Consider the following 24284-nt stretch of genomic DNA (forward strand, 5'->3'; position numbering starts at 1 on the left):
GATACATGTTAATATCAGGTATAATACGTGTGCGTTATACTATAATACGTTTTATTTTATTTCAACAAGATAAAAACTCATATAAATATACCATAAAAATAGGTAACAAGTTTCATGCAATTAAAAATAGGGATTAATAGTATTGGCCACTGTTGTATAAGTCTCACAACGTAATTGCTGCAGTGAAAGAGTGTAACAATATAGGTACAAGGCCAATTTACTGTAGTTTTAAAAATTAGTTTTGTTACAGAACTGTACGTATTCCTCGTGATTAAACTTAAATCCTTTTAAATTCTACCACCTTAACTATCATATGAACGTTATGTACAAATTATAAATAGGTTGTACCCTAAAAAGTAAATATATACCTAATGTTGATAGGAATGTTATTAATTTTCACAGAATATTGATTGGTTTGAAAAGAGAATCAAAATTTCAATATACAGTGCACGCGAAAGTTGCCGCCGAAACTGGATAGTATCTACTCAATAAAATTTTAAACTACTTAGGACTTAATAAAACCATTTTGATAACCTTATGAAAGTAATTAGGTTAAACATCAATTGAAAATATCTTGATTCATTTTGTATCTAGGGCAAATGTTTATACATTTTAGGTATGTAAGTAATGTTACATAATGTACCTTTGACAAGATAAATATTTTGAAATCGGCATTAATACTTAAATTTAAATAATATTCGACACGTCAACGCTAACAGGTCTGCAATATTCGTTTTGTGTATTACGAGCAAGACGCTAGGATATTGTGTCACAGTCACAGCTGACGTTAAAGCGACACCGGCTTCGAACGATCAATACCGCGTTATCAACATATTTAACCCAGTGTGGGTGTTTACATGCGCGTAGTACTCGTGCCGCGCTTAACTAAGTTTGACGCGGCTGATAACGCTAAGTCGCAATACGGTTTTAATAAAAGAAATGTAAACCAGCATGCCTCTACCGGATCTTATTAAACGTGCGTCGAGTTATTTCCTAGGGCTCGAGTTCGATGACAACGAAGAACCTCCCGATTACGTCGACAATGAAATATTGTTTTGTAAGAATAATGTGTGCGTACATCCACCGACAATTGCGAGGCATGAATTAGATATTGTACACCATCCGGGTTATATGACAGTGACGACGAAAGTGTTTACTGATCAGCACAATAATGCTAAACGGCCTACGCTATTCTTAAATTGGATACCCAATTCCACTTTAAAGAAGTGTCCGTCAGCTGTTGAAACTAGCCCTAGCGATGAAATCGGCTGTGGGATTAAGCCCACAAATCCTCAAGACATTCCAACCCAGAAGACTGTACAGCAAAAGAACAGAAAATATATCAATAACGAGAACGCCTTCTCCGACTCCTCGGACACGACTAGTCTGAATTCGAATTCGGATAAACAGAGCATCAAATCAAACGATACCAGGTACACCCAGAACGATACGACTCAAGAGGAATTGTCGTCTAGTTCTAAGCCTACGATAAAATCTGTAGATTCGAGTAAGGATGATGTGTTTGTTTCTATCGATAAAGATGAGTCGAAAGATCAGATATTTGAATTTGAACGGCACGTACGATCCCAGTCAATGACGTCGGTTAATATAACGATTGCTAACCCGAACGTCGAAAACGTTGATCTGACTCCAGATTCAGTTTCTGGTAGCTTTATGAGGTCTCTGTCTATGAGTTCATGCGACGAAGGCAATCCTAATTGGATGAGCACACCTGAATTCTTAGCTCTGAAACATAATTTAGTTTTTCCGGACAGCGTACATAGTTCCCCCGTACCGCAAAGACGACAGCCTTTGAAATGTCGAAGGTGAGTGTAAAGTTCAATCTATTATTCAACTATCAATTTCCAATTTAAATATCTGATAAGCTCTGAAAGTAAATTACCGCGGATTGGTTTTATTTATTTAAATATATCATTCAAGTATTTAAAGCAATTTCGTACTCGTTTATGAGATCGACTCATAAGCTACGAAAGTATGTATGCACCAGAATGTAACTAAGAATGATGAATGCCAATTGACTAATTTATTTTCGTCCCAGCGACCGTTCGAGTTACTATAATTCGCAAAGGTTATTAAGAGAGTTATAAAAGATCGGTTACAACAATATATAAAAAAAATATTAATAGAAATGGTAATCAAAATGCAGAAACATTCTATTCTATTTCTGGATTGTCTTGAACTTTTGGAAAGTCTATGTTTATGTTTCAGATTTGTTTAATAGTATCTTGATGATGATGATTAACAGTTGAATAGTTTAATCTATGTAGGTCATGTTCAATGGTTCCGGCAATTAGTTATCGGACGCATAACACATTACTGTTTTCGATAAGAAATAAGGCTTCAAAACAAACTTGGCTCTGGTTCTGTAGTTTTTTGTCAAAAGAAATAAATAATAATTCGATTCTAATAAATTTCATGAGAATATAGCATATGGTAAGGTACGTTTAGTAGTTTAGTTTTATTTGCAAAAGCGGGAATCACAATAGCGCTTGGGAATACCCACACTAGACTCACTGTTATACTGGACATAATTAGATGATGAGATGAGATGATTCATTGTTCTATATTTCACTCAGGACAATACTGTTTAATAAACTTTCATTGATTTTAAATTTCAATTTTTTTTATTTTGGTAAATAATTTAATGTGAGAATTTAATTATTTTACCAAACATACTTATGTAGATATAGTAAATTAATCAAGAGATAAATCCAACATTAATGCGCGTTAGCATACGGTTTTTTTTAAATTTTCATGGTCATTCGCATTTCATGTGGATTCCCCGGGGAATACTAGATTATTTATTAAATAAGAACCTCAAAGAAATCTCAAGTTACTAATATAAGCTCGGTTGCGGTTGTCTATATAAGCGATAGTGAGATTTTTTTATAAATGAATTGTTTGCCGCGTTCAATTTATTCAGTTCATCAAATTATTCAGTTTTCAGTTTTATCAAGTTATTCAGTTTACCCAAAATAATGGCGGCATATTCAATCATCCTATCGGCAACACATTTGAATTTCCACCAAGCTTCAAAAATTAACCAACAAGATAACTAAAGAAAACAGTTATTTCTAACGCAAACTCAGTAGATATTAGACGTAGTTTTTCTTTTGAAATATTTTTCTAGTATTTGTCGTGGAGTCTTAATTACTTTAACCTAGATCTTAACGGGTTCTATTATTAGAAAAGAGCATTTGTCTTACCTTCGAGTAATTAATTGCAATGCAGATACATTTTCTTGCCATTAATTTGTATTTTTATATTATCTCGTATTCGGTTTTAAAGGAAAAGATGGTAAGTAAAATTTGACAGAAAACATAAGGTACATGTGTATATGTCAACTGGTACCTGAGCAGCTTCTGAGTCCCAAGACTTACTTATAAGACAAGAGGTAATCGTTATCTAGCAGTGGGAAATTTACATAATTTATTTGTACTATTAACTTTCGAAGCCATGTCGGAAACTACTCTTGACATTACTAAGATCATTGGGTATACAATTGCATTATATTATTCATTCATAAAAAACAGCAGGATTATTCCACATTTAGAGTTGATTTTTCCACATTTAGAGTTAAATTTATTCAAGTATCTAAACAAAATCGGTGTAATTTGTAACACAGTTCACGCTAGATTACTGTTCAGTTTTACGATATCTATTTATTTCAAATTAAATTTATCAGATTAATACTATAAAGGCGAAAGTAATTCTGTCTCGTTTTACTTCATTAGCCATAAACCTTTGAACCGATCGAATTAAATTTCTAGTAGGACGTGCGCGTTAAGAGCCCTTAAGTGGACTCCCAACTTTTGGCTCGAGTCTCACTACTCGCCATTCCACAAATTGTCGAGGTCAATAGAGCCACACCAATTAAGTTCCGAAAAAAAAAATTACTTATAGGTAGCTTAAGAACTTATAACACTAAAAATACATTATCCTATACCAATCTTTAATATGAGAAGAAAATATATTCATTAAGGATCCGTAAAAATGGCGATTTGAACATCAGCGAACTTTTTATCAAATCTTTGAAAACAAAATTAAAATGGAAATACCTAATTAGTTAAGTAAAGCCGCATGGAGTATGTGCCTACTTAAAATGTTTGTTTTTTTCTTTTTATTTCTGTAACAGGACTTAGTTATAGACATAAAAATTACAAGTATATAAAATAAATTTCATCAAAAAGTCTTTATTCAAGATAGCGTATTGGACGTTAAATGGAATTTCAATGCCTTTTCTTATAGCTTACGTTCCTTCGGGTCTCGCTTTCTCCGGTATGTCATTATGGCATTTATTCCGGATAATGAACGTCTTCAATGGAGCCTTTATGAGATAATGTCAGAGCCTAGACTGTATTTATTATAAATATATAAAAGGCATTATTTAATGTTAAAAAAAGTTTATAATTTAGCTATAAACTACAAGTGTGCATGAAATGTTACTGCAAACACAATATAATCGTAGTCTCAAATGATTATCTTAATCTATACTTATATTATAAATACGAAAGTATGGACAGAAAAAGTAACCGTCTGTCTGTTATATATGTCATGAATTAAACTCCAAGGAAGGACATATGCTACATTTTTATCTCTAAAACCTACGAACAACTTTCAAACATGGGCATAGCTGAAGGTGAAATCTAGTAATTTAAAAAAAAATACTTTGTTTTTAAAATATAATGTTTATGTAACCTCATTGCTTGATTGAGCTTTTATTAAACCTGTTTTTTTATATAATTAAAATGACACGTGCGTTATTTAGTTTACATATTTGTTTAAAAAATAATCAAATAACATTTAATAACTATTTAAAATAACAATTTTTTTTTGTCCAGGTTCTCGGTGGATCTAAGTCAGATGCGATCCTTGCGATTATTTTTCAACGACGACAATTGCACTTGCGGTCAACTGGTTGTGGCTTCCAGAGAGTCTCAATACAAAATATTACATTTTCACCATGGAGGTCTGGATCATCTGGCACAAGTATTGCACAGATGGCACGCATTATTGCACAACATTAAACTAACACCAGGTACAATTTAGTCATATAATATATTTAATAATATTAACGGTTTTCCTATCATATCTATTCAAAGTGGTATTTTGACCGGGAGTCCCCGCTAATATTATTTACTGTATTATTTTACGAAAAAATATTATTATTAATAAATATTTGGAATGGTTAAATGGGCTTTATTTAAGTCGGATTTATTGCACGGCGATCTTTTTAATAATTAACATTTACTTGTCGAGAATATTATGCCAAGATAGCAACTATTAAGTACATCTAATGAAGCACCTTTACCAGCTTTTATTAAAAAATATTCATTTTTTATAATGAAGCTTGTATATAATGAACTGGTTCGCATAATTAGTCGAGAGTTTTAATTAAGAAGAAAATATGAAAGAATATGTGATGAAAACGACGTAAGGTCATTTCAGAATGCATTGCATGTTTCCGTACAGTTGAGGTTACCGTTATTTATAGTTTTTGCTAAACATAAAACTCGTTTTGTGAAAACCTGACCAAAATTGACAGACGATACGCAGTTTTAAAATTTAAATAGTCTAATAAATATTCTATTAAATTAAGATTTTACAAGTAAGTGTATTCTTTGGAATAATGATTTCACCAAAATAAATGAAATCTACAACTGCCAAAATTACAACAACTTCGCCAGATATACTAGTCGCCTTTTGAATAATATTTAGGTAGATACATTTTTATTTCGCATTATTAATTTCAGGTTCCGAAGAACCAAATTTACCGTATCGCCATTTCATGGTTTGTCGTCCGGAGGTTCAAAAGTCTGAACAACATCCTGAAGAAGGGAAAGTGCCCAAGATTACCCCTGAACTATTTTATGGCAAAGTCATGAACGGGAAAGGCACGATCGAGGATGACTTGTTTTTAAGAAAGTGCGTTTTCTTCGGAGGTCTCGATAAAGAGTTGAGACGAGAAGTTTGGCCGTTCCTACTACATTGTTACCCGTATAACTCTACATACGACGAAAGAGAGATTATATTACAAATTAGAACGAGAGAGTATGATGAAGTTGCTAAGAGAAGATTGGAAAAGATGACTCCCGAACAACACGCAGTCTTCTGGAAGAATGTGCAAAGCGTAATAGAGAAGGATGTTGTCAGGACCGATAGAGGGAATCCCTTCTTTGCGGGTGACAATAATTATAATGTCGAAATAATGAAGAATATTTTATTGAATTACGCCATTTATAATCCAGCATTAGGGTAGGTGTTAGACAGCCCAATATAATAAAAATAACACAATTGCTTTGAATAATATTGTGATGTTTGAGCTAAACAACATATCATGAGCATGAGCAAAACATTTTAGCAATATATTAATCCATATTGATATTACAAATGCGAAAGTAACTCTGTCTGTCTGTAGTTCAGGACAGTAAAGGACATATACAAATTTTAATTGGAAAAAAGTGTTGTAAGCAAAGAGGTCTTACATTAATAAAATATTTTAAGTTCATTTGTAAATATATTATATTTTCTACGCGACCAAAGACGCGGGTAACATCTAGTATGTATATAAACCATCTTAATGTAGGTACACCCAAGGAATGAGCGATCTACTGGCGCCGGTCCTGTGTGAGATTAAGTGCGAGGCGGAGGCGTTCTGGTGCTTCGTCGGCCTCATGCAGCGAGCGATATTCGTGTGCACGCCCACCGATAACGACATGGATAATAATTTGGTAAGTACACTTGAGAATTACTAGACTTATTGCGTATTAACCAAACTGTTCCAACGGCTTAATGCTATTTTTTTATTATTGTAAATATATAATGTCTTCGGCGTTTTGGAAAAACATCTTGGGAAAATGTGAATCCGCCATAACCTCAAAATAGTTTCTGATAACGTTACATTGATTTAGATTTCATTTATATAATAATTTCTAAGAAAGAGTACCTATCTGAAAAGATATGACTCAATACGCAATATGGAACAGCATTAGCATGTTTAATCACTGTATCGATTAATTATTATTTAATAATAAATTTTATCAGTCCTTTGTTCTAATTTCTAAAACTAAATTCCTCTGACAATTGCGTAATAATTTAGTGAAGACATTCAGTGCGAGGACTGAATGCTTCGATTAATTAAGAAATTCCTTCGTTTCGCCCCATATTGAAGCGACAATTTGTGAATATTAAAATCTGTATTACGTGTTTTATAAAATATTGCCTATATTTTCTATAATCCTATAACATTGACTCAGATATAGGTACTACAATATACTCACGTTAAATTGTGTATACAATACAAATGTTTGGCTAATGTTTGGTTAAAACTTTTTGTTAAAACACGCGGAATAATAATACAAATTTGATGGTTTTCATTGGTACAAGATATTCATGGGTTTTTGAGTAATGTGTATTCAAACAAACAGCCATCGTTTTACACAGAGATACGTATTTGGATACGTACGCCGAGTGTGTTAATAAATATGTATAAATGTTGCTGTTGTTCATCCAAGATATATTTTATATCAATATGAATACTTTTAAGATTTAACACATAATAAATTATAAAATAAATATTGCAACTATTTATATATTGGTAACTATTTTAAATATGAGATTTATATATATACAATATTAATTGCAGTTTAAAGATAAACTCAATTAAAGTAATGATTTATATAAGTTTAATTTTGTGTGACCAATGAAAATAATTTGACGTGACCAATTGAAATAAAGATTCGTTTCGATATATTGGTTATATAATTTAGAATTTATTTTTTAATCAGAGTAGGTAATTTTTCTGCCTTAGTCCAATGTCAAGGACGTTTTGAAAGTTTGACTCTTCATACAACAGATGTACCTAGTTCATTAATTTAACTATATATTTATTTCTCTTACTTGTTCATTCCTTATAAAGTTCTTGGGCACAAAAGTCAGTCTTTCCCATTAAGTTCATTTGTAGTTTGATATTAGTATTCCCCAAGTTTTAAATTTCTTGGTGGTAGGGCTCTGTGCAAGCCCGTCTGGGTAGGTACCACCCACTCACCAGTTATTCTACCGCCAAATAACAGTACTCAGTATTGTTGTGATCAGTGTAACTACAGGCACAAGGGACATAACATCTTAGTTCCCAAGGTTGGTGGCACATTGACGATGTAAGGAATTGTTAATATTGCTTACAGCATCATTGTCTGGGTGATGGTGACCACTTACCATCAGGTGGCCCATATGCTCGTCCGCCAACCTATTCCATAAAAACAAAAAAACAAAAAATCTAGGTACGTACCTAGATATTTAAAACTTATACATAGGCAGGCATATTCGTATATGCCTTTATAAATCAGTACTTATGTTTTAAATGCAACATGATAAGATAACGTAATTTACACACTGGTAAACTGACCGGATACAAATTAGATAAATGCAAAACAACTGATACATTATTTTATTAGTAAAATAATTGTTGAATAAGTAGTTAATCCGAGAAATGTTATGTCATTTTCAGAGTTACCTCCGTGAACTGATCAGGATTATGTTACCGCACTTCTACAAACACCTTGAAAAACACGTGGACGCCATGGAACTGCTATTTTGTCACAGATGGATATTATTGTAAGTGCCTCTATATATTTATTTTGGTTAATTTCAAATAATTTCCAGTAGGTAGTAGTTGTTGAAACTTGTTTATTCTATATTTAGGTACATTTATTTTTTAGTTTTATTTATAGATTCATGTTAATTTATTTATTTATTATTACAGCACCACCCACCTCATTTTCGTAAACTTTGTCTGGAAGAGATAGCTATGTAGCCTTAAGGTCGCTAATATTGTACGCCTCTGTTCTTTAGGCTGGATCTATTTTGTATTTACGTACATATTTTCTCTGTGTGGGTGATGTACATGTAAAGTAAAGTGGACGTATTAATTATACGGAGATTATACTTTCAATACAAAACCGAGATGAATAGGCTTAGAATATACATAGGAATATTTATTTGAATTTTCTATTTTTTTAATATAAAATTTAATATTAATCCCTGATTCTGATGACTTGAGATGAAACCATATCGAAGATCAACGTTCATTCTGGCATCAAACACTACTGAGTTTTCATGTTCTCGGAATATAATAATAATTGATCCCATTAAAGAGAACGTAGTCAGGAAACCTGTATGTGTCGGATAAAATTCTCTTCCACAACGTACTCTTAACTAACTCGTTTGGTCGCGATATAAAACCTCTTTAAAGGATTGGAGTTTTTATTCAATAATGGTACATATGCGGTCTTGATAAATTAAACTTTTTTGGTATGTTTTTTCTTCGTGTTCCTTAGCCATATATTTGATTGACATTTCCATGAACTGTTTTGCGTAAACCCATAAAGGTTACCCAATAATACCAAATAATAGCCCAAAACTATTAGAAGGGTTCTCCGTATGTTTCTTCAATATAAATGTTTTATGTGAACCAAAAGATTGCCGCCCCCAATTCCGTAAGGTATTAAGTAACTTAATGTGAGTATAGGATATGACCATTAGTTTTGCCGTCCTAGGCACTAACTTATTTAGTCTAACCGTTCCAAGTCAGGACGGAAGCTAGAGAGGGATAAAATGAATATTGAAATCTTGAACTTTATCTATTCAGATGTTTCAAACGCGAATTCACGGAAGCGGTGGCACTTCGCATGTGGGAAGCGTGTTGGGCGAACTACCAGACGGATTATTTCCACCTATTCCTCTGCCTCGCTATCATCGCGGTGTACGCTGACGACGTTATCGCCCAGGATCTCAACACTGACGAGATGCTGTTACACTTCAGCTCGTTGGGTAAGTTTTATTTATTTTCAGCGGTGGGGACAGGCAACGGGGAATAGTGCAACTCTTGACGCAAATAAACTACATATAGCGGTTTCGCTCTTCACCGCTGCTGAACGGTAGCGGGCGAACGGACTGTTTGGCGTTTATGTTGCGTTTTTAGTTTTAATATGTAGTATATGCGAATACTTTTCTTAGCCAATAGAAACCAGAAAATGGTTTAATGGCTTGTAAAATATATTAATGTGTATGTTTTATTATAAAAAGAAATAAATAAATAAATAAAAAATAAATAAAATAATTAAATTTGTTCTTTTTCATTATTGGGCACTAAATAATGATAAATGGATTATCTGATGTTAAGTGATCACCAACGCCAGTGGCGGATTTACAAATTTGCCCCTAGTAGGCTATTAGGGCTATTGAATTTTTGCCGCTCCTGACTTTAGATTCAATACGTTAGTTTTGTTCACAATCATATTAATTACATTTATTCTGATTTGCAACTTTGTGATTTTTGTTCTATCGTTCTCATTACATCGGCTTTTTCTCGTTATTAGTATGATTATAAACTAAGTGATATGATACGATTTTTTTATTTCTATAAGATAATAACAAATTTGGACTAAATTTGCCGCCATAGGCTCCAGCCTACTTAGCCTATTGGTAAATCCGCCACTAACCACCGCACATAGATATTTGTACTGTAAGAAATACTAACCATCAATTATATCACTAATGCGCACTTCTAAATCTTTGGAACTAAGACGTCACTTGTTCCTGTATTTTTACTGGCATACCAACCAATCAAACCAGAATACAACAATACTAAATATTAAGGCAGTAGAAGTTTTAAGAAATACGTCGTGTCTACCTAGAAAGGCTCGCTATATCACCTCTTAGTAAGTACATATGTATCATGAAATGTTGCACGTCAAATGTACAAAGACTTCTTTTACCTTAATTTCAGCGATGTACATGGACGGTCGCCTGATCCTTCGAAAGGCACGTGGTCTTCTCCACCAGTTCAGACAGCTCGTTCGAATCCCTTGCACCCTAGTGGGCATGTGTCAGAGATGTGGCCCAGGTATTTGGGACTCGACTCACAGGCCCAGTGTCGAATGTACAGGAGCCCATGATTTCTGTGAATACGCTGTACAGTGAATGGGGAAATAAATCGTCATGATTCACACTATACCCAAAAAACATATGATGATGTTATGAGTTATAGAAAGAAAAGGCCGGAAATCAATTATGGGTCGTTTGGTTATAGGAGATTTACACAATATTATAGACACATTTGTGTTTATGGGGTATATTTTATATGATCGTTAAGTGTAGTATTTGCTTGTCAAAGATGTTAAATGGATTTTATCTTACAAATAGAAGATGCTTACAACTTACAAGTGACGTTCAATATATAATCTCGGCTTGATTTCATTTGCTTGATAATAAAAGTCATATAATATTGGAAACTTTCGATTGAGATGTGTATGGGACAATTCTACTAACTATTGTCACTTCGCAGTCGAATAGAAATGTAATCTTTTACGTTTAACGCTGTTCCTATTTTACTATCAAGTTGAGTCAAGTTGAGGAATGTATCGGAACAGTTATAAATTAGTAGAATTATTCCAAATACTGATTCGGTCTGATGTTTTCATTGGATATTTAATTGACTTTTGTTTGGCTTAGTGAAAGAGAATTTGAGTTTACAAACACAAATAAAACCTAGTCATCCATAGTCAGTAATGTAAAAATTAAGTGTATTTGATGCATTTTTTTAGAATATATTAATAATATGTCAATTTGGTAAAATATTGAGTGTCAACATTTACTATATCTAAAATGTGAGATGTTGTTGGTCAATACGAAGTAATTAATTCTATATAGGAACAAAATTATATACCAATGTTCTATTTATGTCTATAATCGAAGCGATTAGTACTGAAAAAGTAGAGTGACAAAAAAATCGATTTTGAGTTAAAAAAATATCTAAATAATTAATTGTCACATATGCCTTTATAATTCTAAATCTTTCCAAAAAAGTTTTATCGTAAAGAATCTCGAGCTAAGTGTGGGTTGCTAGTCACGAAATTAATCTTTAAAAGGAACTTGCCTGTGCACATCTGTGCAATCAATGAACGGTATACAGTTTGTAATTTTAAAATTGTATGTACGTACCTGAAAATCGTTTTATTATAAACAATCAAATGTTATCCCTCTAGTTGTTATAAGCAAACTAAACTATCAATGAATGTGCAAAGTAATAGTTGTATTTTTTAATCGTAGAATAAAAGCAAAAAGTATTACATAAATAGGCAGATGTTTCTTGTTACATAATATTAAGTGACATGTTTTGAAACCATTGCAAATTATTTATGTATCTAGATAGAGTGTCGCACTGCAACTAACTAAAACAGGTCTAATTTATTTACTTGGTGTGTGCAAGATCTACGTACAGTACGATACAACTTAGATGTAGCATCGGCAAAATTCGTAAAACCGATCACGTCCGAATGAAGTAAGCTATCCTAAATTATTTCTCAATATTTTTTCTCATGCGAATATGATCTTTGCACAAACGTAATAACTTGTAATATCATATGACCTAATATAGTCGTCAATTTGACGCATCGATTTACATGCACTTGCTTTCTCTGACGTGAGAATCTATTGCGACGAATAGCGTCGAATGGCGCGATAGGGAGCTATTTCTATTGGTCGTGTTAATCGGCAGTAATCGGTTTTATTTTCATTCCATTGTTTTTTTCGATGCTACATCTAATTTGTGTCGTACTATACGTCACTTGTCAAATGTCATACTACTTAGTACTTACTAGTGTGTGTATACCTAATGGCCTACCGGGACATCACTACTTTTTATCAACGCGTTCTTAGCTTTGACAGTCTATCCAGACGTATAAATAATCAAACCTAAATAATTTTGATTTACACGAATGTATTTAAAACGAATGTAACTGTAAAAATGGTAAGGTGTTCAATTTTTTATTTCATTAATTGTGTTTAAAACAGGACATATCATTGAGATGAACGATGTGTTCCTTACATAATCAAAATATCAAAAGATTATGAGAAATATAACCCATTTATGGTGTAAAATTGTACCTGCTTAAATAATGATAAAATATGTTATGGAGTAAGCACGTGAATTCGGACAGATATAAAATATATAAGAACCTAAAAATGAATATCGTCTAAGCCTAAGAAATTATAAATGAAACATATTTAACTTTAGTATTTTGATGACAGAAATAAATATTTATATTGCGACATTTCGTAATTAAAAAATATAGGGTTTCCGAACCTTATCTATTTAAATTGATACGCAGTGCAAAAAGGGCATCTTGTTGAGTACGATACGACGCAGATAATAGTTTGGAACCCGATTGCATTTATGTACATCTGATTCTATATATATACGGTAACTATCTAGGACACGTTTTGTTAACGTAAAACCTACGTGATGGATTTTAATAACAGAATCGTTTTTAATGTTTTGTACATTCATATGTTATTAAATTATAATCAAATGTACAAAATAATACTGTAATTAATTAAGATATTGTGGAAATGAAATTAACTACTAAAATTTATATGGCTGTAGTATGCAACATCTCAGCCTGTTTAAAAAAAATGTATTGAATGTCATGCGAATTCGAAACGAATTTCGGATAAAATATAAGTACCGACTTTATTAAAATTGTTAATATTAAAAATCGCTTTGTGTGTCAAAAATATTAAAAACATTATTATTGTTATTATTTAATTGTAACTGTGTTGCAGTTGCTTGATTTACGTATATTGCTGTACTATTTCATCCTATAATATAAACTAAGTTGTTCATAATTTTTATTTAAAATGGAATATAATTTTTCAAAATATAAATTTTAATAAAATAGCGACTGTTCAGATTATTTCTTAATAAAGAAAATATTATCAACATTATTCTTAACTTAATTAGATATCTAGATTTTTTCGCACACTGTGAATTATATTGCCCATTCTGTGATATTTATTGATCTGCTTTTAATGAGTTAAGTAAAAAACATTGTAAAACATAGTCATATCTTATAATAATAAATATATTACAACAGCATATATATTATAGTTTAATTTTAATTATAGTACAAATGCGATTATAGATATTGTATCTATTAAAAATGACTATTAAAATTAACTAATATGTAAGTGATATAGAACTAAGTACAACTATTTATAGTCGAAATATATAAAACCTAAAAAGCTCTAATTTACATCACAAAATCTTTTAGTTTATCGAAATAAACAACCAAAGTATCCATGTTATATATTGGGTAAAGAAGAATAACTTTATGTTGTTTATAGGTGTACATTTAAAAAATATGTAATAAGATAGTATCTACATTCTGCACAATATTCATACGGAATTACGGACCACAGACTGGCTCCTACCGATAAATTTTCGTCGGATTTTTTTTCTCAGGCCGACCTAGAATCTAGGGTCATATATCTAGCTTCACCTAGATATTCGATAAAATTTGGAATGAGCTTGTACTGTAAGAAGGGATTTAGGCTACTTTTTTATACCAATACAATAATAGCAGCATATTTTTTTTAACAAATTTATCCTCCTTCTAACTAAAATAGAAACTGGTCTGTGCGATCGTATAATTGAATAAAAAAGTATAAGAGAATTATAACAAACAATTTTTGCAAATTGCTAGACTGATTGCATAAGATTCATGACAATTGACAAAAATAATTATCATATTCATCATCGTTGTAGTTGAACATTAGGATATATTTTGAAATATGAAATTAAAATGTATAATTCTACCAATATAACCTAAAAAATGCAAGTTATCATTTATTAATTCCGTAATCCGTCACAGTGACATACAAAATACAAATAACTCATCTTATGTTATTTAAAATTATAATCACTGAAAAATACGATAAGATGTAAACATATGTATATAAGCAAGTCATGTTGCTTATATTAGTAAAAAAAAATTGCATAATAATTAACAGACCTTTCAACATATCGTTATATTGCGTCAGGTTATAAGAATAGCGTGTATTCTGACTTGCTTTTTCATTACTAGTTCCTCTTATAAACGAATGTTAAACAGTGAACTGTTTATTTTAGTCTCGTGGTAGTGGTAATACGATAAGAATTGTATGTTTGATAACGGTGTACAATATATGGTGCTGTGATAACATAAAATTTTCACTACTAAAATAATTATTACTTCTGTTAGCACGAAGATAGTCCAGAGTTTACATATCGACATAATAAGCAGAAACAATGGCAAAGAATTTGCCAAGGACAATGAAGGCTGTAGGCCTCTATAAATATTTACCTATTTCTGATCCAAATAGTTTTTTGAATTTAGAAATAAACTTACCAAAGTTGCTAAAGAATGATGTGTTAGTTAAAGTGAAGGCAATATCAGTTAACCCACTTGACACAAAACTACGAGCACCAAAACCGGATATTGAAACTACACCACGTATTTTGGGATGGGATGGTGCTGGCACAGTGATTGAAAAAGGAGAAAAATCGAGTATTTTTAATGTAGGAGATGAAGTCATTTTTACCGGTGATATAAGAAGGAGTGGTTGTAATGCAGAGTATGTAGCACTTAATGAATTCTTGGTAGGCCCCAAGCCTAAAAATCTTACATTTGAACAATCTGCTGCCATGCCATTAACTGCTATTACTGCATATGAATCCCTCTTTGAAAGATTGCTTCTCTCAAGCAAGGATGCTGGAAAATCTATATTAATAATAAACAGTGCGGGTGGCGTGGGCTCAGTGGCTACTCAAATGGCTAGCAATCTCGGTCTTAAAGTTATTGGAACTGCTTCAAGAAAAGAAACCATAGAGTTTTCTCTTTCACATGGTGCTAACATAGTTCTGAACCACAAAAAAGATCTATTGCCCCAACTTGCAGATAATGGCTATGGAAATGGAGTTGATTATGTCTTAGTCAATTATGATCCATACCCATACTGGGACACATTAATGAAAGTTATTAAACCACAGGGAAAAATTTGTTTAATAGTTGACAGTAGTGGTTTGGTGGACTTAAGGCCATTGAAGGACAAAAGTGTCACCTTAGCATCAGAATCAATGTTGACTAAAATAAAATATGATACTGAGGACTTATTCAAACACCATGAGATGTTGAAGGAAATTTCGAAGATGTTAGACAATGGCCAATTGAAACCAACTCTCAATAAAATTATAACACCCATTAATGCTGTTAATTTAAAAGAAGCTCACAAAATATTGGAGGAAAAGACATCTATTGGAAAAATTGTTCTTACTGGGTTTTAAATAAATCAATGTTTGATTGTTTTACATTATATTTTGTTATGTTATTGATACAATAAATTTTATATTGTGTGTATTTATTTTTTGAGAATATTTGGATTAAACTCTGTCCCTCTAAACGGAGAACCTTCAGCATTCCAGGCCTTTTTTAAAATTTCAATATTTCTTATTTCATCACTAGTTGGAAGACCTTTCAGTTTCTGTTCTTGATTCCACTGCAATTCTCTAACCTGTCAAATAAAAATGGTATAAAAATTTACATTCTATAAAATTAGTACCGTTAAATCTATACTACATAATTATTCATTTAAACAATCCTGTAATAGCAAGAAATGCTGACGACAAGTGACCTAACACAATTTTTTTTTATGGTATAGGTTGGCGGATGAGCATATGGGCCACCAGATGGTAAATAGTCACCATCACCCATAGATAATGACTCTGTATAAAATATTAACTACTCCTTACATTGTCAATGTGCCACCAACCTTGGGAATTAAGATGTTACGTCCCTTGTGCCTGTAGTTACACTGGTTCACTCACCCTTCAAACCGGAACACAACAATACTGTGTACTGATATTTGGCGGTAGAATAATTGATGAATGGCTGGTACCGACCCAGTTAGGCTTGCACAAAGCCCTACCACCATGGACAAATAAAGTCAATACACATATAAAGTCATATAACAAATTGAAACTGTTACCTTGGCAATACTGTCTTCTGGCAGCTCATCTAATGGTCTTGAGCAGTCAATTTTGGAGAGATCAATTTCTTCTTCTTTATTCAATAGTTTATTCCACCAGCGTTCCTGAACTTTTTCTTTAGACAAATAAAGCATAAATCAATAAAGAACATATTTGATGTTCATAACTTAAGAAAGATTATCTATTATGAGAATGAAATACATATTATATCCATATATCATTAAATAACAATTTTGCATTATCTATTAAATGGGAAGTATATAAAATATACAAAAAACAAAACCTCACCGTCGCTAAAAATTTTTAGTAATTAAATATAAGTTAAATCACAATGATTTTTTAAAAATTTAAAAGGTTACCTAAATGTATCAAAAGTCGGTTTTCACTGATGCTCCAGAAACTATCAATAGTCTTAATCTTGAATGGTAGTTTGTCTTTTAGTATGATATCACCATTGCGACAAGCAACACATACGTCTCCAGGATTTATTGTAACCTTCAGATCTTTTGAAGATTTTATATCTGGTGGTAACTTTATTGTTACATCTAAAAAGCAGAATGTGACAAATTATTAATTGTTTAGTAAATTATTAATTTTATGTAAACTAATCTATAGACATAATCCAATGTTGTTAACTAGTTAGCAAAGGTAATTGATAAAACAATAAAAGATAAAACGAATTTTATGATTGGTACAATAAAGTGTTCAATTGTGTTCGATGAAATATACCATTGCCTAGTGACACAGCTATATTGGCTAGTAGGATAGTTAGTCATGTATCAAATGTGACTTAATAATTTTACTATAAAAAATGGCAAAAGCGTCCACTCGTGGATATTATTTAAATTGAATATATAATTGTGGTTAAATATTATTACCTATATCCATAATAGTCTGTGACCATGTATAATTATCTCTGATGGCCCCATTGTAAGATTCACTATTTTTTTGTGTTACTATAAGAGGAGGTTCGTAATCTTCTGGAAAAATAGATTTATTGTCTTGGATATCAGATTTTACTGCTGAATTTGATTCTGCATTTTCTTTGGAAATTTCGGGAGTGTTCTCAATTTCTTGATCATCTTCCTGAGCAATAACTTCTACTTCCTGAGCGACAGTGGAACACATTATTTCATTATTTATTTCGTCTTTATCTAGTGACCAGTTTTTAGGGTCACATTTTCTTAAAACTTTGATAACTAATTCCTCCGCTACACCTGGCGGGAAACCCATGTCTGTATGAGAGCCATCATGTACATAATAGAAATCGGTGCTGAAAAATATATCTTGTTATTTTTTTAATTTAAAATATAATTATCACCAGTTTAAACTTCCAAAATTTGTATATTATTTATCATATTTACCGTCTTGCTAGAAAGTTGAATATAGATGATAAAAAGCCTAAAATAGATTTCTCTTTCTCTAAAATAGATGTAAAAATCTCATCGTACTTATTATATTCTAAATTAGTATCCATTTTCGCAAGAAAATCCAACTTTCCAAATATGTATAATTTTAATATATTTGAAGTTTGAAGATTGAACAATGACTTATGATTTTTCAGTGTTTCCAGAACTCCTGTTTTAATTCCTAATGATTATAGATAATATTTAACTATAGTAATATTCTCAATATGAAATAATTATATGAATAATATCCGTATAAATAAAATATGTTTTAGTTTTTTAATTTAACCAAAATTATAAACACAGTTTTTTAAAGTAAAATGAGCTTGTAAAAGATGATTATGTTAAGGCTACAGCCAAAAAGGTGTTTAGGGAAAAAAGAAAAAAGTGGAACATTTCCACTTTTTTCTACATAAAAGTATTTAATAAATTTAAGGAAAGCAAAATATTTTCGTAACTTATACCAAGAAATTATTATATATTTATTAATTGAAATAGCCAAATAGGTTAGTAATAATTTATAGCAAAAAATGTGTATTTCATTTTAATATTATTTTATATGGTATCACAGAACAAGTTTTTTAATGTACATTCCCGCCACTTGGCGGAGTTAGGTCGCTTTCGAAAGTTTCACATCCGCAAGAGAGCGGTAACTCGACAAGGCAAGACAAGACAGAACGAAGTAGGCAAAGTAGTCTCGCGCGCGAACTCGGTACGCTGCAGGCGATGACCGCATTCATATGAGTTTTATTAAATTGTGAGAGTGCTGTCGTGTTCCCACTTCCCCGTCCTGTTAAGTGTTTACGAAAATGCTGCATAGGTGAACTTCCCGATTAAACATAGTGTTGTGATTGTGTGAACATACCCTATATCTTCTATCTTTTACTGTCTCTTGAAGGTTGTAAAAATGCCTTGCTCAGCGGTAACTTTGTCTATAGCGACCATTACAGCAATCGTGGCTGCAGCTTTAATGGCAATATCATTCTCCACAGACAACTGGCTTTACATTGAAGTTAAGCGCAGTAGTATACAGGTAAAAATATAATTGTTTATTTTAATTTTATTATAAAACTTATTTATTTTTGTAGCTATATTCGATGAAATATGTCGAAAACTTTCTCTGTAAAATTTATTGTTGTCTTGAATCATTGTTGACATTAATCTACCTACATCAATAAAAAATAGAAATACTTAAAACTAAAAGACACGAAAGTTCATGATGAACTAAATCTTAAAAAAATATATTAATCAAAATCATAAATAGTGAACAGTCTTTCACACATTTCATTACTAATAAAATATTTAATTGCTTATCTACCTTACTATTGAAGGTAGTACAAACTTATATACAGATTCGTAGCAATAAAAATAGATGTATAATAAAAAATATTGTGCGAACTGCGAAGTTGCGAGGTACAAGGAAAAACCTGTACTAAGCGCAACATCTGTTCATATTATTCGAACCGTAGATTAAGAATTATTATTTTAGTAAGTTTTTAATCTTAAATCAATCGAAACTGAATAAATGTATTTGGTTAAATTATTATCAAAATCGTGACACACATTCTTTGTCACTATTAGTGATGGGTATAACACGTTTTTAGTCCTTGCCTGGGCACCGTTACGGAAGACACGTTACGCATAAATATGCACGTATTTAATAGCACGAACATGTGTGGGTAACTGTACTATTCCGTGAGCGACTCCTGGGCATCCATTCGAGCAGATAAAGCAACATCGGAACGAAGAAGTTTATCATAAACTCACGTTATTTAAAGCAAAATGAGGTTAATTCCTATGTTATAAAAAATACTAACCAATTATTTGAAATCTAATACTTACGATCAAGTGATAAACTTTATTTTAATTTCATTTGTTTTAAAAGCGCATATATGAATATATAATATAAGTACATATTTAATTGAAGATTAATGTTAATTATAGACGTACAGTCATTGTCTAACGATTAAACCGAATTCTATACTAGTTATAAACGCATTAAATTGTAATTAAATACATTATAATTGGATTGGAAAAAGTCTATGTTATTACGCAAACATGTCCTGTTATTATAATACTTATCAAAAGTCATGCCTAGGTAATGAAAGACGATGATGGGTTAGGACATTATAAATATCAAGTTTGTTGCTTATTATTACTTACGTATTTTTTTACGAAGGCCACCTGTGTCATCTTTGTACCTGCGATCGTAACTTACTACCTGAAGGTATTCTTTATCTTAATATTGAATTACACTACTCATAGTTTTAATCTTAAAAATCGGGCACTCACAATGAAAATCTTTTGTTTAAATGAACTTTGGCGTTGCAGGTATATATAATTAAGTTTAAAATCATTATTAACATCGTAAATGAGATGTTATTACGATACTAGGAAATAAAAACGTGCATGTATATCGAAAATAGGAAACATCACTATAGGCGTACAGATTTGGTTCATTGACCAAAAAAGTATAAACTAAAAAAAAATTAAGACGTCAAACCAATGAAAAATGGAATAATATTAGGAACTATTTGTTAAGATTAATTGTATATTTTAAAAGTTTGGTTAGACAGAATACCTATAAGTCATTGTTATATATATGTGCTATAAGAGATTTCGAGATCTTTTTTAAAAAGACTAGAGATAAATATTCCCCCACACGATGCTATTCCTCTCTTGTATGCATCTCGTATCATTTCCTTTGTATCTCATATCCGGTCAGAACTCAAACCTATGAATTTCTAATGGTAACGAATTTAAATTTTTAATAATTTCTACTTTCCGCTTTAGAAAGTAGAGTCGAGAGAAAATTTCATTTTGACCATGCTACCAATTATTAAATAACTTCGACTTCATTTCATTAATTAAAATTGAAGTGAAATTATATCTAGCAAAAAGGTTTTAATAATAATTTCATTTAATATAAAAATGAGATCGGTACCTTGTCTGGATTATAGATGTGACGAATTCTGTGTTTTCATAGTTATTTCTTGTTCGAACACTTTCGGATGATTGGAGAAGTTTTTATCATGAAGGCATAGTACCCTTTTTAATTTTTCAAAATATAAGAATATAATACAATCTTTAAGGATAAAATAATGAACAGTGAAAACAGACGATTTAGAATAGTTTTTTTGACGTCATAAATAATTGAACTGGTCTTGTGATATTAATCAATATTATATTGTTGAAAAAATAAGAAACTAATTAATAGATGCTGTAAATGTTCTCGAAACTTGTATGTTTTAGTTATTCTGTAAATAATATCGTAACATTTACGAGAAAAAAATAATAACTAGCGGTTTTAATCGCAGACATAAAGAAACACTATCAAACCTTAGTTTTTGTATATTATGTGTAAAAAAGTGTTGTTTAAAGTTAAGGGAAGCAAAAAAGATTTAAACTGTCTACCTGGTATGTAACCGGATGCTATATTTAACCTATCCTTATTTGCTTCGTTCAAAAATGCACGTCAAAAAGAAATATCCCTTAACACTTGAACACATTATAAACATTTCTATGTGTTAAAAGGCCCAAGGCACAATTTTAAATAGTCCAACACGAACTTGATCAGTTTTTAATAGTACTGATTGAAACTTGAATTTCGATTTGGTTTAGACATAAACCAGTTTCTTAAACCAGTAATCGTAGAATATATCAAATTGACCAATGACCGATTTTGCAATAACAGTGACATGCAATTAATCAGAGACTTTAAAACCCATTCAGTTTCAGTATCGCCTGTAAATCAAAACCAATAATACTTAATAATTAAAGCCCGATAAGAAAAGTCTTAAGTAGTAGACATACTACTTACGACTTAAGCTATTTTGATTCTCCAAGGTTAATTATATTTTGATTCAAAAGTAAAAGGATATCTATTTATACATATGGTTCAAAACTTAAGCTTAATTACTCGATTCAATTGGTAACAAATGTGTGGTAAAATATGGGGCTAGATTTAGATTTGCAAGATAATTTTTATCCATGGAGGTGGTACTGATGAACGAGCTGACCTCGGGAATTATTAATCCGATTTTAATGGTTTATTTTTGCATATCTATATCCATTTATTGAGGTAAGTTGTATGTTAACAAGGATCTTCACGGGACGCGTTCAGGAAGAGGAGCAGTAACTTCAAACTTTGTTAATTGTGAATAATCCACAACCCTTAAAATTGATCGGAGTTAGTAAAGCAATACAAGATTGTCGTAAGGATTACAAAGATACAGCGACATTTTGAAATGTGTAGAAGTTAACAATGACAATTATACGGCATCAACCTGCTTTCTTGTGCGCGCCCACTTCTCACGACTTACGACTGCAGTGTTTATTCCATTCCGCTTTCTTGATGTTCTAACACATCACGTACATAATGCAAAAAACTACGGAAACATCTTTTTCACTTTAAATATACACAAGAAGCAACTAAAGCAGTGTACTTGTATTTTTATTATAAAAACGAATAAAAATGTCAATAAATCAAGTACGTAGAGGTGTTACAAAAGAAATTCGAAACTCACCACATAACACGAGCGTGAAATATGAATATGAGACGTTAACTACAGTAATTATAAAGTTTATAGGATACGCGTATCAAAATATATTATATCATCGTATGTTGATTGTTAACATTTCACGAGTTACCAAGTGGACTCGTATAGAAATTGTATTTCTAAGGGAGTATATTTTTATAGCAGAATTCAGGCAATAGGTAAACCCAGTGAGCAAAGATCAAGTTAAATATGTTCGTGTTAGGTAATCTTAATATTGTAATGTCATAAAAAGTGAAATACTTTTTAGTACTAATTTTTATTTATTCCGGTGCACGAATGTAATATAGACTATTGCTTGTATTGTTTTCTTGTTCGTTTAGTTTAAGGTTTTTGTTTGAATGAATGACGTAAGGACGTTTTATTCAATGCAGAAATGTGCTTGTTAGGGCTATCGTGAGGCATGTATTAGGTACATATTTATTGCTTTGTAAATCTAAATGATATTGGTTTTCACTAAGTTAGATATTAATAGATAAGAATAGATATCTTAGAGCAGATGTTCTAATCGATCGATACTATTTTTCATTATCGTTCTATGATGATTGCTTGTACGTGTATGAGATGAGATTCTGATATTGATTATTTTCATATATTTCATTTTGATGATAAGTTATCCGATGAGGTATTTCGCTGACCATCTGGAGTAAGGAATTATGTAAAAATTGACATACTACAAAATTTAGTATAAGTTTAGAATTTAGGAGTAATAACACATTGATTAGATACTTGTTGACACAATATTGAATATATAACGGCTTACCGAGACACAAGAGTGTCAACACTGGTACCTCCCGGGCCGCCTTTCAGCAGATAATTTCTGACTAGAAAATCTCTTTGATCCTATGACATCGCGGCGGCCTTATAAAACAACTAGTAACTAATCAACGTAACATATAAATCAGTCAGATATTGGTAATATCAAAATACACTTAATTTCAAAACAATCGGTACATGAAAAAATCCGAATGATACTTGTAAATTTATAGAGACTAGGTTAGTTGTTGGAATCGGACATAAAAAGTGCAGTAAAAATGATACTATACTTTCTCACCAATATGATATATTGCTTGCAGGTTACGAAAGTCGCTAATTTGTGTAATCATGCTGCACTTCGCTATAATAGGGTCACTTGAATTCAGTTTCGAAACAAACTGGTTGCTAACGTAGACGTCGCTCATTTATTACCATTCAATGTTTATTATTCATTGAATTTTTCGTTTGTGGGACTTTATGCAAGTAAATTGGTATTTCCTGTTTTTCCTGTTTTGAGCATGATTATAACTTACTAAATGGGTCCACTAAGGGATGAATACACCTGTTGCATTCCAGGTTTCCTCACTATGTTTTTTACACCGTCAGGCACGAGATTAATTATATGAAACAAAATAAGCACGCGAACATTTAGTGACGCTCCCCGTTGCTAGTTAGTTTGAA

At 31.5% G+C, this 24284-nt stretch overlaps 4 protein-coding genes across 5 annotated transcripts in view; 3 read left to right on the plus strand and 1 right to left on the minus strand.

Moving 5' to 3' along the window:
* Positions 1-670: 670 nt before the first annotated feature.
* LOC124529966 (TBC1 domain family member 16) lies at positions 671-11061 on the plus strand. The gene is made up of 7 exons (XM_047103927.1): positions 671-1826; positions 4863-5059; positions 5775-6276; positions 6608-6752; positions 8528-8634; positions 9668-9849; positions 10808-11061. The coding sequence occupies exons 1-7, from the start codon at positions 952-954 to the stop codon at positions 10999-11001; spliced, it is 2202 nt and encodes a 733-aa protein (XP_046959883.1). The 5' UTR covers positions 671-951; the 3' UTR covers positions 11002-11061.
* A 3713-nt stretch (positions 11062-14774) lies between these two features.
* Positions 14775-16256, plus strand: LOC124529952 (zinc-type alcohol dehydrogenase-like protein SERP1785). The gene has a single exon (XM_047103908.1). The coding sequence runs from the start codon at positions 15149-15151 to the stop codon at positions 16181-16183; it is 1035 nt and encodes a 344-aa protein (XP_046959864.1). The 5' UTR covers positions 14775-15148; the 3' UTR covers positions 16184-16256.
* On the minus strand, positions 16201-18460 carry LOC124529953 (nudC domain-containing protein 3). Its single transcript, XM_047103909.1, has 5 exons — positions 18250-18460; positions 17764-18158; positions 17245-17430; positions 16885-17000; positions 16201-16410 (listed from the first exon to the last, which is right to left on the minus strand). The coding sequence occupies exons 1-5, from the start codon at positions 18360-18362 to the stop codon at positions 16258-16260; spliced, it is 963 nt and encodes a 320-aa protein (XP_046959865.1). The 5' UTR covers positions 18363-18460; the 3' UTR covers positions 16201-16257.
* A 450-nt stretch (positions 18461-18910) lies between these two features.
* The window catches only part of LOC124529668, a 44925-nt gene continuing 39551 nt past the window's right edge, over positions 18911-24284 (plus strand). For both annotated transcript variants that reach the window (XM_047103509.1, XM_047103510.1), the window contains exon 1: positions 18911-19324. In XM_047103509.1, the coding sequence (XP_046959465.1) occupies positions 19199-19324 (126 nt within the window). In that variant the 5' untranslated portion in view covers positions 18911-19198. The remainder of the gene's footprint in view (positions 19325-24284) is intronic.

This window comes from Vanessa cardui, chromosome 5, assembly GCF_905220365.1.
Source record: "Vanessa cardui chromosome 5, ilVanCard2.1, whole genome shotgun sequence".
In the NCBI taxonomy this organism is placed as follows: Eukaryota; Metazoa; Arthropoda; class Insecta; order Lepidoptera; family Nymphalidae; genus Vanessa; species Vanessa cardui.